Here is a 13,111-nt window from a genome sequence, read left to right on the forward strand (position 1 = left end):
CTGAGATCTCGAGAACGAAGCAAGATAGCGACAAGCGGCAAACGGCATCGGATACGCACGGTCAAGATCTACAATTTTTACTAAGGTCATTTTCAGGTCAGGTCAAAGATGACGTCACAGGGGTCGAAAAAGTCAAAATGGCGGCGCTAAATATGGAGAGTTTTTCTCGAATAACTTTCGAATTAGTCAAGATAGGAACAAACTAAGGGCATCATCGTGATCCTCTCGTCAATCCGCATCGAATGATATATATGTTGACCTCGAAAGGTCAAGGTCAAAGGTTGACCTCAGGTCACGTGACCTCGAGGTCATCATGTATATCATTCGATGCGTCTTGACGAGCTGAACACAATTAGACCATCCACGCGTCTGTATCTTGTTCCTGTACGGAGTTATTGGCCAAAAACCTTTGGTGACCTTTGATGACGTCACATGACCTCACAGCTGCCCAACAGCAAAACAGACCTCAAGGTAGTGAAGGTTGATCGTATATGAAGTCGTGTATGGTATATGGGGCCATTCCGACCCGTTTTAGTGGTAAAAACAGGGAGTTGATTTTTCCCCCATTGACTTATAATGGGGAGGTCGCGAAATTGACCTGACCTTAGGTCACCGATATCAAAATTCCGAGATATACAAATTGTAGCTACTAATGACCTAATAACATCCTGCGACTTTCAAAGGCCTCCGACATCTACTGTAGCTCTGGCACGGTGACAAAGTTGCAAAAAAGTGACTTGAGGTTGGGTCATTCAAAGTGACCTGGTGACCTGACCTTGAAAGGTAGGAGGTTCAAACTTGCACACCATGTGTAAAATTAATAAGGGAATAGTCATACCAAATTTCGCGGCGCTACGCGCCGCGGTTTTCCCGCTATTCGCGAAAAACCTCAGGGGGGGGCGGATATCCGCCCCCCCCCGTCGGTGCGCGGGTTAAACAACAAAACTAGAGACGCTGACATTCCGCTTAATTATTACCACAGAACACGGTTTGTCATAAGTTTATGTTACGCTAAATCTGTAATTAAATTTACGACCAGCACCGATGAAGCGATAGTTCCTCACAATGTCATGGTGGTTACTCGAGCGTGTTTATTAATCGATTATAAGCTTTCCGTGTCGTGTCGTTTGTCCCTGAGAGCGCCCCGTTCGCCACTGGCCGCCGTGCTCTGTCGTCACTCCCTTCAGCCCCCTTCCCCAGGAGCGTGGCAGCGGTGTTAACATTTAGACCCGGATTCGGTGAATTTGGCTGGCAGCCCATCGGTTGTTCGCTGACGCAGGGTTTCGGCGAATGGGTCATCGGAACTCAACATTTTCAGATTTCCGGTGAAACTATTTGCACAAATTGTTTTTTTTTTTAGCACTGCATGACTGATAACATTGTCTCTTATATTTGAAGTTTTCTTACAATACTGAATATCACATTTATCTAAATAAATGCATGTATCACCGTGTTTAGGAAACAAATGGTATTGTGGTATATCATCATATTTTGGAAGGCTTGTGTCCAGTAATTTTACACCAATCTTGGTATGTTTGGCCTCTCTTTATTTCATTATACCTATTTCAAAGTCTCAAATTGTCAACATTACCGTGTATTTTATTGTGATAACATCCAACAGCACACTTATAGCAAGGGGTTTCGTTCTCAGACATTGTGAAATGCACATAAATGCATGAAGATCTATTATAGGCAGCATATAACAGCTTGTTAAGGATTTACATAAGCTGGCTTTATCAACTGACATTTAATCAAAAACTGGAAACTGTTACCACGGTTAGAAAAATATATATTACTGCCCGGTTTGTGCTGTACTTAAGGCATACCCAGCATGCATGAAAAATTGTTTCGTTCAAAACCCATGTTAAAAATTTATTTCATTTTCTATTCACAATATGTGAGTTGCCCGAAGATTGGGTAATTACGCACACGTAAAGTAATGCTACATGACGTCGGGAACACCATGAGCTTTGAGCAGTGTCTTCAGCAGTTCCTTTTTCTCTTCTTCAGGTAGGAAGCAGGCTTTAGCTGCGTTAAAGTTCTGAAACGAAAAAAAAAACAGCCTCTTCATGCCTCACTTACCTTACATATAATTGGTTAAGATAGGAACCTTGTAATAACAGTTTTTATTTCATCAGAGTAACTAGCAATACACACCAAAGGAATACTCAGTTCGAACTCCAAATATCATCATCACATCCCACAGGTTAAGGACAGCAAGCTTATAAGGTTTTCACATGTTTTTTCCCAACGATAAACAGCGCCAGAAGAGCAAGACAGCGAAGGACTTCATCATGACCAAGGCCATACAATCATCACGGCACTCGACAGCATTCTTACCATGGAGGCGAAGTTAGCCTCGGTGAAGCCCATACGACGCAAAAGGGTGTGTTCGTCCTCGAAAGAATACTGGAAGATGATTGTGTCATCCAAATTCGCTGAAAAGTTGGCTCCGTCCTCACAGAACCTGAAATCAAACGTTCAATTGCATTTTATTATTGCTGTAACAGCTACAAAAAAAAACTAAAGATACACTAGACAGAAAGTGATGCCGATTATGTAAGGACATATTTGTGTTATGAGGTTATCGCTGGAGCCAACAAATAACTAAATGAAATTACTTTTATTAACGTTTCGGTTCCAAGCAGCCTTCGTCAGAATTACAAGTTAAAATGTAAACATGCGTATCAAAATACACATATTTTAAGTACACTGCGACTGAAAACTGACATGTTTTCAGTCGCAGTGTGCTTAAAATTGTGCATTTTGATACGGTTTTTTACATTTTAACTTGTAATTCTGACGAAGGTTGCTTTGAATCAAAACGTCAGGAAAAGTAATTTCATTTACATAGTTATTTGTTGGCTCCACCGATAACCTCATATCACAGAAAGTGATCTTTTATGTAATTTTCAAACCAGTACGGCTTTGTTCTTATGAATTGAAGAGTCACCTTTGAATGGGATGTTTGGTTTGTGTGAGCGGCACTAGTCCGGCGTGATAGCTGGAGGAGGGGCAGCACTCGAAGTGGACGCGCTCCTTGATACAGCGTTTATACAGCTCCTCGTCCTCCAGCACGTGGTAGTCGTGACCGATCCGCTCGGCGTGCATCTCGTCCAGGGCCTGTAGCACATACGTACTTATCTCAAAATGGAAAAAAGAGTTCCTTCATATTGGTGTTCCCCTTGCTAGGATGAGCAAAGAAAGGACACGATAAAATTCTTTCCGTCAGATTTAAAGCATGGTGGAGCACGTAAATAGCGCTTCAAGACGCCTCAATTACGTCTTTTGAGTTGTGCGCATACTTATTGATGATGTAGAGGGCAACTTCATTGCTGTAAATAACCACATTCACCATTTTTCGGCTGGACGATGAAGCTTGAAGATTGGCCAAGCTGTATAGTGGTTATATGTATACCGTGCTATCACACTTACAATCTGCACCATGAAGGCTGGGCCCATCTCCCCGGCGTGAACTGTGCGGTGGATCCCGCGCCGGGCCGCCTCCTGGAACACTGCCAACTCTGCCGCTGAGCTCTGTATGCAGCTGGCGGCTGTGAAAAATTAAACACATGTGCAGCAAAGCAGACATCAGCGCACTTTTGTTATAGCACCACGCATGCCTATAAATTGCAGAGCAAGTGGAATATCAGGGACGCGACAGCTAGGAAGTTATAGGAGCACCATTTTGTTAGCTAAGTATGTGAGAATGTACCGTACCTGCTTGTTATTTTGCGAGAGCTTTTTTATACTAAATAGCAATGCTCGATGGCTTGCCCGAAATATCTTCACTCGATTCAGAATCTCCATCCTCTGGTATTCACTCAAAAGACGTTGTATCGCTTCCTATTCATTCGCTAAAGCATATGCTCACCGTCGCCGTCCTTTGGCACGGCCATCGCCTCGTCTCCTGCGATGTCCATACCCACCACGCCCTTGTCGCGGTACTCTGTGCAAATGTCCAGCGTGTCCATGTAGTTCTCTGGGGAGCAAATACAGCGGATATACGACAATGAACGCTCCCTAACATATGCTGTGCTCAATAGATTTTCATGTTAGATCGGTGAGGAAAAATGAACTTGTTTCGGTGGCAAATGTGACTTCATAAGCAAACAAACTGTCGTTAGTCGTATTACACCATGATATTGTTGATGAACCTTACGGATGGCCCTTACGATTGAAATAGACGCTCATGCTTCATATAGTTAGAATATTAAATAGCAGGGTCCCATCATAAGGCTACCTGTCGAGCAAGGTCAAGCATAAATCATCTGCAATCAAAGGACGTTCTCACTTCTCTGAATTGTTCTAAGGGTAACCGAGGTCAGCGCGAAACGCCTTACGAATAAGACAACACACACAACCCCATCATTCCCATGAACAACAGTCCGGTACCAAATCGGCTAACAAAAGCATCATCCCATACACAATAACGTATTTTCCTACCGGGCATCCCCCTGATGCAGCAGAGCAGGAGGCGGGCGGTGACGCCGAACTGTTGCTGACCGCGCGCCAGGCCGCGCAGCACCGCCTCCGTCACCTGGCGGGCCGTCACCTGGCCGCCGGCGCCCACCAGCAGGTGCGGGCTGAACCGCGGCTCCGTGTACAGCACCGCGCTACCAGCCTCGTCCTCGACAAACTCGAACGCCACGCGCTCGATCGCGGCCAGGTCCCCCCTGCGACGCGGCGGTGCGTAAACTGAGGTCAAGACGCGCGTCATAACACATAAATAGTAATGGGACCTAATTGATTGCATGGAACTACATAAGCTGATGTGCCATACAACTCATGGCTGACAAATGTAGTGCAACTTGCAATGAAACAGGCTTCGGTGGTTATTTCATGCCACGTAATCTCATGTAAAATACTGCATCAGAATTATATTTTGAAAAATAACAATAATTTTATGATATATGTACAGTACCATACATATCGCCATAACATATGAATCACATAAAGCATAGTTTATACACTCTTGCCACAATAATCATTCAATCCCTCATAATGAAACGTACAAAAGTCCGCCACCCGTTCTACGTTATAGGGTCTTTATAAGTCGCAAAAGTCGCTTATACCGATGAGTTAACCCTCGCCGGACCTATTGGTTTTCTACATACGCGCCGGCCGAGGGGGGGGGGGGGGGCGGGTACGACCCCCCTCGCCGTTTCGCCCCTGGTGGAGCTAGCGCGTCGCGGAAAAAACGAGCGTGTGCGCCGTTACGAGACGCAGAGATTGGTACCCGATTTTAAGGTCCTAGGTCAACCGGTGACCTCTGAGGTCAGGTCAAGTGCCCCAAGGTACGGTTCAGTTTTTGGTGAATAACTTCGCAAAAAACGGCCGCAGAGCGCCGATTTTGGCAGCATCGTGTTCGTCTCACTCAGGTGCGTCGAATGATATACTTTTTGTCCGGGTAAGGTCAACTTGGGGTGTTGACCTCAGGTCAAGGTCAGGTCAGCACCCCCAGGTCACGAAGTTGGTCGAAAGAGGTCATGTCGCATATCATTCGATTCGGCAGGTCTTCCTGAGTCCATTGGTGGCTTTCCCGACTCGCTAGCTCAATTTGATCAAGAGTTATTGACGAAAAACTAATATGACCTTGATGACGTCATAAATGATGTCACGCAAGGTCAACATTGCAAAAGTGACGCATCTAACCTTGCAAGGAGTGCATCTTATCACGATTCGGTGTGCTTGAGATAGTTGGAGATCGTTCCCGGCGCCAGAATAGCAGTTTTCATTTTTCCCCATTGACTTATAATGGTGAGGTCACGAAAATGACCTGACCTCATATGACCTTTAGGAAAAATCCGAGATATACAAGTTGTGGGACTCATAATGGATACTAGATCCTGCAAGTTTCATTTCCCTGTGACATCTCCTCTGGCAGTGAGGGCGTTGCGAAGTTGCGACATCTGAAGACCGTGCAGAGGTTCACTTATGACGTCATAGGTCAGTGACCTGACCTGACCCAAAAATGCGGTTGGTGTCAAAAGATGCGACTTGGATCAAAGGTCAGGTATGCCAAGTTTCAGCTCTCTATCGCCAGCGTGTTCGGAGCTATCGCGAAAAAACCCTATGGGGGGGGGCGGCACCCGCCCCCCCCCCTCGGCCGGCGAGGGTTAACATGACTTACTCAAGTGCGGGCAGCAGCCATTGGAATTTCTCCAGGCAGAACGCCAGATCACCTGGCGAGTTTATCTTTAACCCTCGCATGTGTAGGGGGGGGTCGGATGGACCCCCCCCCCATGGTTTTTCGCAGATAACTCGCGTAAAAAGCGGCCGATCGCGACGAAACTTTCAGTACCCTCGCATTGATCAATTTTACACCTACCCTGAAAATTTCATGACCCTGACCCAAATGACCTTTGACCTGTGACCTCTTTTCCGAGACCATGTTTGGCCGGAATCGCGATTCCGCGTATGTCGGCTGGCATTAGCCGCGCGTTTGCAAGCTTTTCGTGGTTTCAAACGTTCAAACATGTGATTTGATGTTGCTCCCATGCATTAGGGTGGGTGTCAAGGTCACCTGAAGGTCAGGTCAGGTCATTGACCTTTGGTGACCTCGGTTCACTTTTTCGAGTTTTACATGTTTCTAGGCTAGTTTTTGGAGCTGAATTCGAATTTAGCAACCATTTGAACATTTACGAAGTAGTTTTGGTGACTTCGTAACATGTTACGAAGCTGTCAGATGCGGTTTACACGTAATACTAACACCCGTCACGACGCCTACTGGTTGACCTGACCTGACCTGACCCGACCTGGTCTAAATGCTTAAAGACATCATCTATGATCAAAACTAACACGATATTCGTGATCAGCACCCCGAAAAACCCCTTATCAGCCACACTTTACGACTTTCTAACAGGTCCCGATTTTCCCGACCTTGGGTCATTGACCTGACCTGGAAGGTCAACCAATGACCTAGGACCTTAAAATTGGGTATCATCGGCTTCCTCTCGTCACGGGCAACACGCTCGTTTTTTCCGCGAAGCTCTAGCTCGATCAGGGGCCAAACGGCAAGGGGGGGGGTCCAACCGACCCCCCCCCCCCCCCTACACATTAGAAGCTGGAAAACGCCGCACACATGCGAGGGTTAAGGTTTCTTCGAGATCCCTCAAAGCGCCATTTCCAGGTAACGGCAAGTTCTTCTGTCTGAAATGTGTTTCACATTTCTGCAATCACTTGATGTTGAAAAGCTGACGCTAAATTAGCATATGCATAGATAACATGATTCATGTTATCTATGACACATGCAATAACAAAGACCATGGTCAATTGAAGCAGTTGCACATAGCTAAGGTATAACTTGCATATTCTCCCGATAGATTCGGAAAGGCTAGCGTACATGAGGCATGTTCCATATTGGTAATTTATACGAGTTAAGATATCGCGATACTTTGAAGACCGCTTTGAAATTATAATGTCACCTGTTGTCGCAAACTGTTCGTTCTCACCTTCTGAGGTCCCAGAGCGTCGATGAGCGCATCGAGCCTTCCAGGTGAACATGTAGATGAACCTGACAAAGGAATGGCACAATTCGGAGGCTTGTCATTGGTGGCTACAAGTATGTTTTGTTTTATGTCAGCGCCCTGAAGGCGTGGCATTCTGTGTCGTGGGATTCAAGCAAACAGCCTTGGCAGTCCCTTTCTTCAGTGATTTTTTTTTTTTTACTATTTTATCTCTAATTTCCGGTGACAGTAAAGTCATCAGCTCAGCTGGCTTCTGAATGATCCGTTAATGTATGTAGATCACCGTCCTTTTCGTCCCCTTCCTTCGGCGGTCCACAATTCATCCATCATTTGTGAGTGCGACTGTTGATATGCAAGAATTATTCTTAAATTACGAGTAGATCAAACTTACGCTACAACAAGACGGCAAGGCATTACATTATGTGCTCTGTCGAACTGCGACTGTGCATTCGGAGACAGACACTATTATCGTATCGGCAGGAAGAGGGCACATCATTTTAGTCCTTATCGTTTTATCGGACAATACGTCAGCGGTCAGCCGATAGATATCGCAGTTCGCTGCGCCGAATTGAAACGTTCAGCTGGCGCAATAACTATGTAGCAACATCTTCAGTGTGTTTTTTTTTACGCAACACGGTGGTGCATCCATTGCAATGCATATATTTTGCAAAATAAAAACATGCAGATATACCTGTTCTGTTACAAGGATCCGCTTTTCAATGTTGGGCGAAAGTCAGATCAATTATTTCATACGTTTCGTAAAAAGCCTCAAGACGCCATCTACAGGCTCACCCCGATTGGTCCCACAATACCGTCTCAAGGCACGATATGACAGACACATTACCAGGAGTCACGATAGCTGTGACTGAAGACAGTCGTCACAGCAATAAGCGTCAGCTGGCATAAGCAGCGCCAGCCGGAGCCGCGTTAGCTGCGCATTACAAACTCAGCGAGAGATGGATAAGGCAAGTAAGCATTTATGTACAGTATATCTAAAAAGTATGTCCCCTGGTTTGGCTCTCCCACAGGAGGCGAATCGGTAACTTGGCTGAATCCCAGTTGCGGCACCCGGCCGCCAGGGTCGCTGCCGCGCGAGCGGCCTTGACCGCTCGCATGTCATTGGCAGTTCGGTCCCTCCCCATCTATACCGAGGTGGGGAGGGGAGAAGAGCGGAAGAGAGGGGAGGGAGCGGCTTTCGCTCGGCACTTGGCGATACCTGGCTGACCCCGCGCTCCCTCGCTGACCTTTGTCCTGCCCTCAGGTGAAGACCGACTTCCTGGCCTGTAGCGGCCCAGCGGAAAACCGAGCTCGCGGGGCGCGACTCCATTGGCCCAATCTTATAAATGGAATGCTGTCGTATTCACGGCATTAGATTATATTAATAGTGATACCAGCAGTGGATGTGGTAAAATACAGTCCAAAATAAACGAAAGCACACGATTCGTGCATAATGCGCCCTCCCATTCAAATAAGCCCGCCCACTTCGATAGATGGTGTAGTTTCTTAGGGCGTAAAAGATGCAAAACACTACCTTTTTTTTAGCTCGGCCACTGGGACCGACAATATACAATTGACTGAAATGCATGAAAACCATTTTGCATTTAGGTAATAGCCGTTTTCTGCACCCAAACTTTAGCCAGTGACACCCTGTCCATTCTAAAGCGTTTATAAGATTGGTCCCAGCACCCGATTTTATATGAGGAAGTCGTTTAAAAAGCATCTTATTTCTAACGAATTTATTATTATGGCCACTTTTACAGGACGTCTATAGAGCTTTGACTTTCACATTTCTTCCTCGTTCAGGAGAAACGATTTAACCCTCACCGGACCTTCAGGTTTTCTGAATACCGAGGGGACGTTGGGGGTTGGAAGTGAGGAAACAACCCCCTTCGCCGATTCGCCCCTAATTGAGCTAGAGCCTCGCGAAAGAAACGATCGTGTGCGTCGTTACGAAATGCAGCGATTGGTCTCCGATTTAAGGACCAGGGTCAGCCGATGACTTCGGAGGTCAGGTCAAGTGGCCCAAGGCACAGGTTCGGTTTTTGGTAAATAACTTCGCTAAAAATGATCGCAGATCCGCGATTTTAGCAGCATCGTGTTTGTCTAGCTCAGGCGTGTCGAATGGTATACTTTTTCTTCGGGTGAGATCAACTTAACCCTCGCCCGTATAGAGGGGGGGGGGTCGAACGGACCCCCTCCCTCGGTTTTTCGCGAATAACTCGCGTAAAAAGCGGCCGATCGCGACGAAACTTTCAGTACCCTCGCGTTAATCAATTTTACACCCACCCTGAAATTGTCATGACCCTGACCTTAATGACCTTTGACCTGCGACCTACTTTTCGAGACCATGTTTGGCCGGAAGCGCGATTCGGCGTATGTCGGCTCGCATTAGCGGCGCGTTTGCAGTCTTTTCGTGGTTTTAAGCGTTGAAACATGGGATATGATCTTGCTTCCATGCATTAGGGTGGGTGTCAAGGTCACCGGAAAGTCAGGTCAGGTCATTGACCTTTGATGACCTCGGTTCACTTTTTCGAGTTTTACATGTTTCTAGGCCAGTTTTAGGAGCTGAATTCGAATTTAGCAGCCATATGAACATTTACGAAGTAGTTTTGGTGCCCTCGTAACATGTTGCGAAGCTGTCAGAGGCGGTTGCCACCTACTACGAATACCCTTACTGGTTGACCTGACCTGACCTGACCCGACCTGGCCTAAATGCATGAAGACATCATCTGCGATCAAAACTAACATGATATTCGTGATCAGCACCCCGAAAACCTCATAGCAGCCACGCTTTACAACTTTCTAACAGGTCCCGATTTCCCCGACTTTTGGGTCATTGACCTGACCTGGAAAGTCAACCGATGACCTAGAACCTTAAAATTGGGTATCATCGACTTCCTCTCGTCACGGCCAACACGCTCGTTTTTTCCGCGAAGCTCTAGCTCGATCAGGGGCGAAACGGCAAGGGGGGGGGGGGGGGTCCAACGGACCCTTATACGTTTGAGGCTGGAAAAACACCAATACGGGCGAGAGTTAAGGTGTTAACCTCGGGTAAAGGTCAGGTCACAGCCCGTCAGGTCACGAAGCTGGTCAAAGGAGGTCATATTGCATATCAATCGATTCGGCAGGTCTTTTCATGTCCATTAGTGGCTTTATCGACTCGGTAGCTTTAGTTGATCGGGAGTTATTGACGAAAAACTGATAGCCTTAGTTACGTGATAAATGACGTCACGCAAGATCAACAAAGCAAAATTGAAGCATCAGACCTTGCAAGCAGCGCATGAATATGAAATCACGATTCCGTGGGCTTGAGAATTTGAGATAGTTGTATATCATTTCCGGACCAAACTAGCAATTTCCATATTCCCCTGACTTTTAATGGTGAGAGACTGACCTGATCTCAGGCGACCCTTCAGAAAATCCTAGATATACATTTATACAAGTTGTGAGACCTCTCGATCATACTATAAGATCCTGTAAGTTTCATCTCCCTATGAAAGCTCTGCACTGAGGGTGTTGCGAAGTTGGAACATTTTAGCACAGTCCTAAAATGTTCATTTTAGGACAGTTTAGGACAGTTTCACACAGTTCATTTTAGGACTGGTCATTTATGACGTCATAGATCAGTGACCTGACTTGACTTAAAAATGCGGTTGGCGTAAAAAATCCGACTTATCAAATCCCGACTAAAAAAAATCGACTTATAATCCGGTTAATCAAATCCCGACCATGTTTTTACCTGGCCATTAATGTTCTAACCTTACAGGTGATTGTTTGAACGCGGAAGATGCTGAATCTTGGTTAACCCCATACTTATCGTATGATAAAGAACGTCAGTGTTAGACAGTTAATTAACAATTTTATTTAGGATAGTTTAATTCAAGTGGGTATAATCCGACTTGACAATTTACTAGGAGGGTTTTGCAGCGCTATTAGTTCGGCATTTAATTATAAATCATTGCTAATTTCGATCCGGATATCGTTATTCAATGCTGGCCTTTGCGTCCTCAGAAAAGTTGTTTATAGTCATGAAGGCTTGCATTGACCCATACTTTCCATTTTTCAGCACCATTATTCGCCGTAGTTGACCAGATGTTTTTCTTCAGCTCTGCCCTGAATCCTTTGGCTTAGACCTGGCGTATCACCCGTGCATCGCAAGACGCACCTACCACACACAAGTTCATGATCCCCACGAACCCACATCAGCGTCCGTTCGCTTGGTGTGTGACCCCTTGACCTTTGGCCGCGACAACTGCCAGCTTGCCGGAGCACCCCTCCCTACACGCGCTGCCCCGTCCGCTCCCCTCCCCCCCCCCCCCCCGGGGTCGTGTCACGAAGGTTCGGGCTTACGCTACTACCGGCCGCTGCGCAGCTGTCACCTAGCGCTTGGGAATGTGTGGTCTGGTGCGGATTCAGCCAACTACCGGCTCGCGACACCAGCGCCACGTAGTGGCGACGGTACATTCTTTTTAGACACACTGTACAAGTTCCAATGCCTGTATATGCTGTTCACTAAAAGATTTCACGGGCAAATCCACACCATTCTAGCGCATCGTCAGCACCGACTCACCCGGCATTTGACGGGAGTGGAGACCCTCTCAGTGATGTTCATGGCGGCGGAATGACCCCGGTGCCCTCTCAGTCCGGCACGGACACTCGTACTACTGACAGGGGCGCCGGCTGCTCAGACGGTTCCGGGTCGGCCGGGCGGCGTGCACGGTGGGATAAACGGACATGTCCAGAGGTCAGAACTGTTGCAGCTTTGAAGCAGAGTGCGCAGACGGAGAATGAGGGTCAACTGCGAAATGTGCCGTTTATTTTAAGAGCATTGAGTTCGGCGGTATGAAGTCATTATCATAATTCACAACGAGTTTATTGTTTATGCGCATCGTGTCGATAGGTAAAAGTAAAATTAAAAAATATATATTGCAATCAGGGATGCGGAGCCGGAGCCGGAGTCGGAGCCGGAGCCGCCGGAGCCGGCATATTTTGCCCGGAGCCGGAGCCGGAGCCGGAGCCGTGAAACAATATAGCCCGGAGCCGGAGCCGGAGCCGGAGCCGCCAAAAAAGGGGGCGACTCCGGCTCCTTTTTATTTTTTGAAGAGGAAAAAAATAATTGACCTAGTTCGGTTTGACAGTACAAGGCAGTAAAACATATCGTACTATTGTCTCAATATAAGTGCCCAGGCGACCTGTAGTTTTGATGCGGTGCATACCCTCACCCTCGCCACAATGCGAGTGGGGGTGGCGCTGGCTGGGAGGAGGGGTGCACTCGGCCCGAGTTGTGGCGAGGGTAAGGGTATTCACCGCATCAAAACTACAGATCGCCTGGGCCCTTATCTTGAGACCAATAGTACGTCATGGGCCATCAAGTGAATGAAAAAGCCGAATATCCCCAGTATCCCACAGTACGCAATCAACTTCCTGTCTGCTCCTCCCCCCCCCCCCCCCACTCACGTCTACTGCATCCCCAGAACATGAGGACCGGTCATCAGGTGACCGCCATTGTTTTGAAGCCAGTGCAGTGGACTGCGACTCCCAGCACCGTCTCTTCCCACCCCCACCCCCACCCCCCAATGCCGCTGAGATGGGTGTCAGCTTACGATGGTTCAGTGAACTCCGATTCGCGGCGACTGCGTTTC

At 47.2% G+C, this 13,111-nt stretch overlaps 1 protein-coding gene and 1 long non-coding RNA gene across 2 annotated transcripts; both read right to left on the reverse strand.

The window, feature by feature from the left end:
• Window positions 1–1,584: 1,584 nt before the first annotated feature.
• LOC122388104 (adenosine deaminase-like) lies at window positions 1,585–6,213 on the reverse strand. The gene is made up of 7 exons (XM_043378898.1): window positions 6,134–6,213; window positions 4,447–4,676; window positions 3,875–3,982; window positions 3,436–3,554; window positions 2,954–3,123; window positions 2,341–2,467; window positions 1,585–2,041 (listed from the first exon to the last, which is right to left on the reverse strand). The coding sequence occupies exons 1-7, from the start codon at window positions 6,211–6,213 to the stop codon at window positions 1,943–1,945; spliced, it is 933 nt and encodes a 310-aa protein (XP_043234833.1). The 3' UTR covers window positions 1,585–1,942.
• An 878-nt stretch (window positions 6,214–7,091) lies between these two features.
• Window positions 7,092–12,130, reverse strand: LOC122388919. Its single transcript, XR_006257886.1, has 3 exons — window positions 12,040–12,130; window positions 7,455–7,516; window positions 7,092–7,152 (listed from the first exon to the last, which is right to left on the reverse strand). It is a non-coding gene; the product is annotated as an uncharacterized LOC122388919 (long non-coding RNA).
• Between the last annotated feature and the right edge of the window lie 981 nt (window positions 12,131–13,111).

Source organism: Amphibalanus amphitrite, unplaced genomic scaffold (genome assembly GCF_019059575.1).
Source record: "Amphibalanus amphitrite isolate SeventyFive unplaced genomic scaffold, NRLGWU_Aamphi_draft 000018F_arrow, whole genome shotgun sequence".
Classification (NCBI taxonomy): Eukaryota; Metazoa; Arthropoda; class Thecostraca; order Balanomorpha; family Balanidae; genus Amphibalanus; species Amphibalanus amphitrite.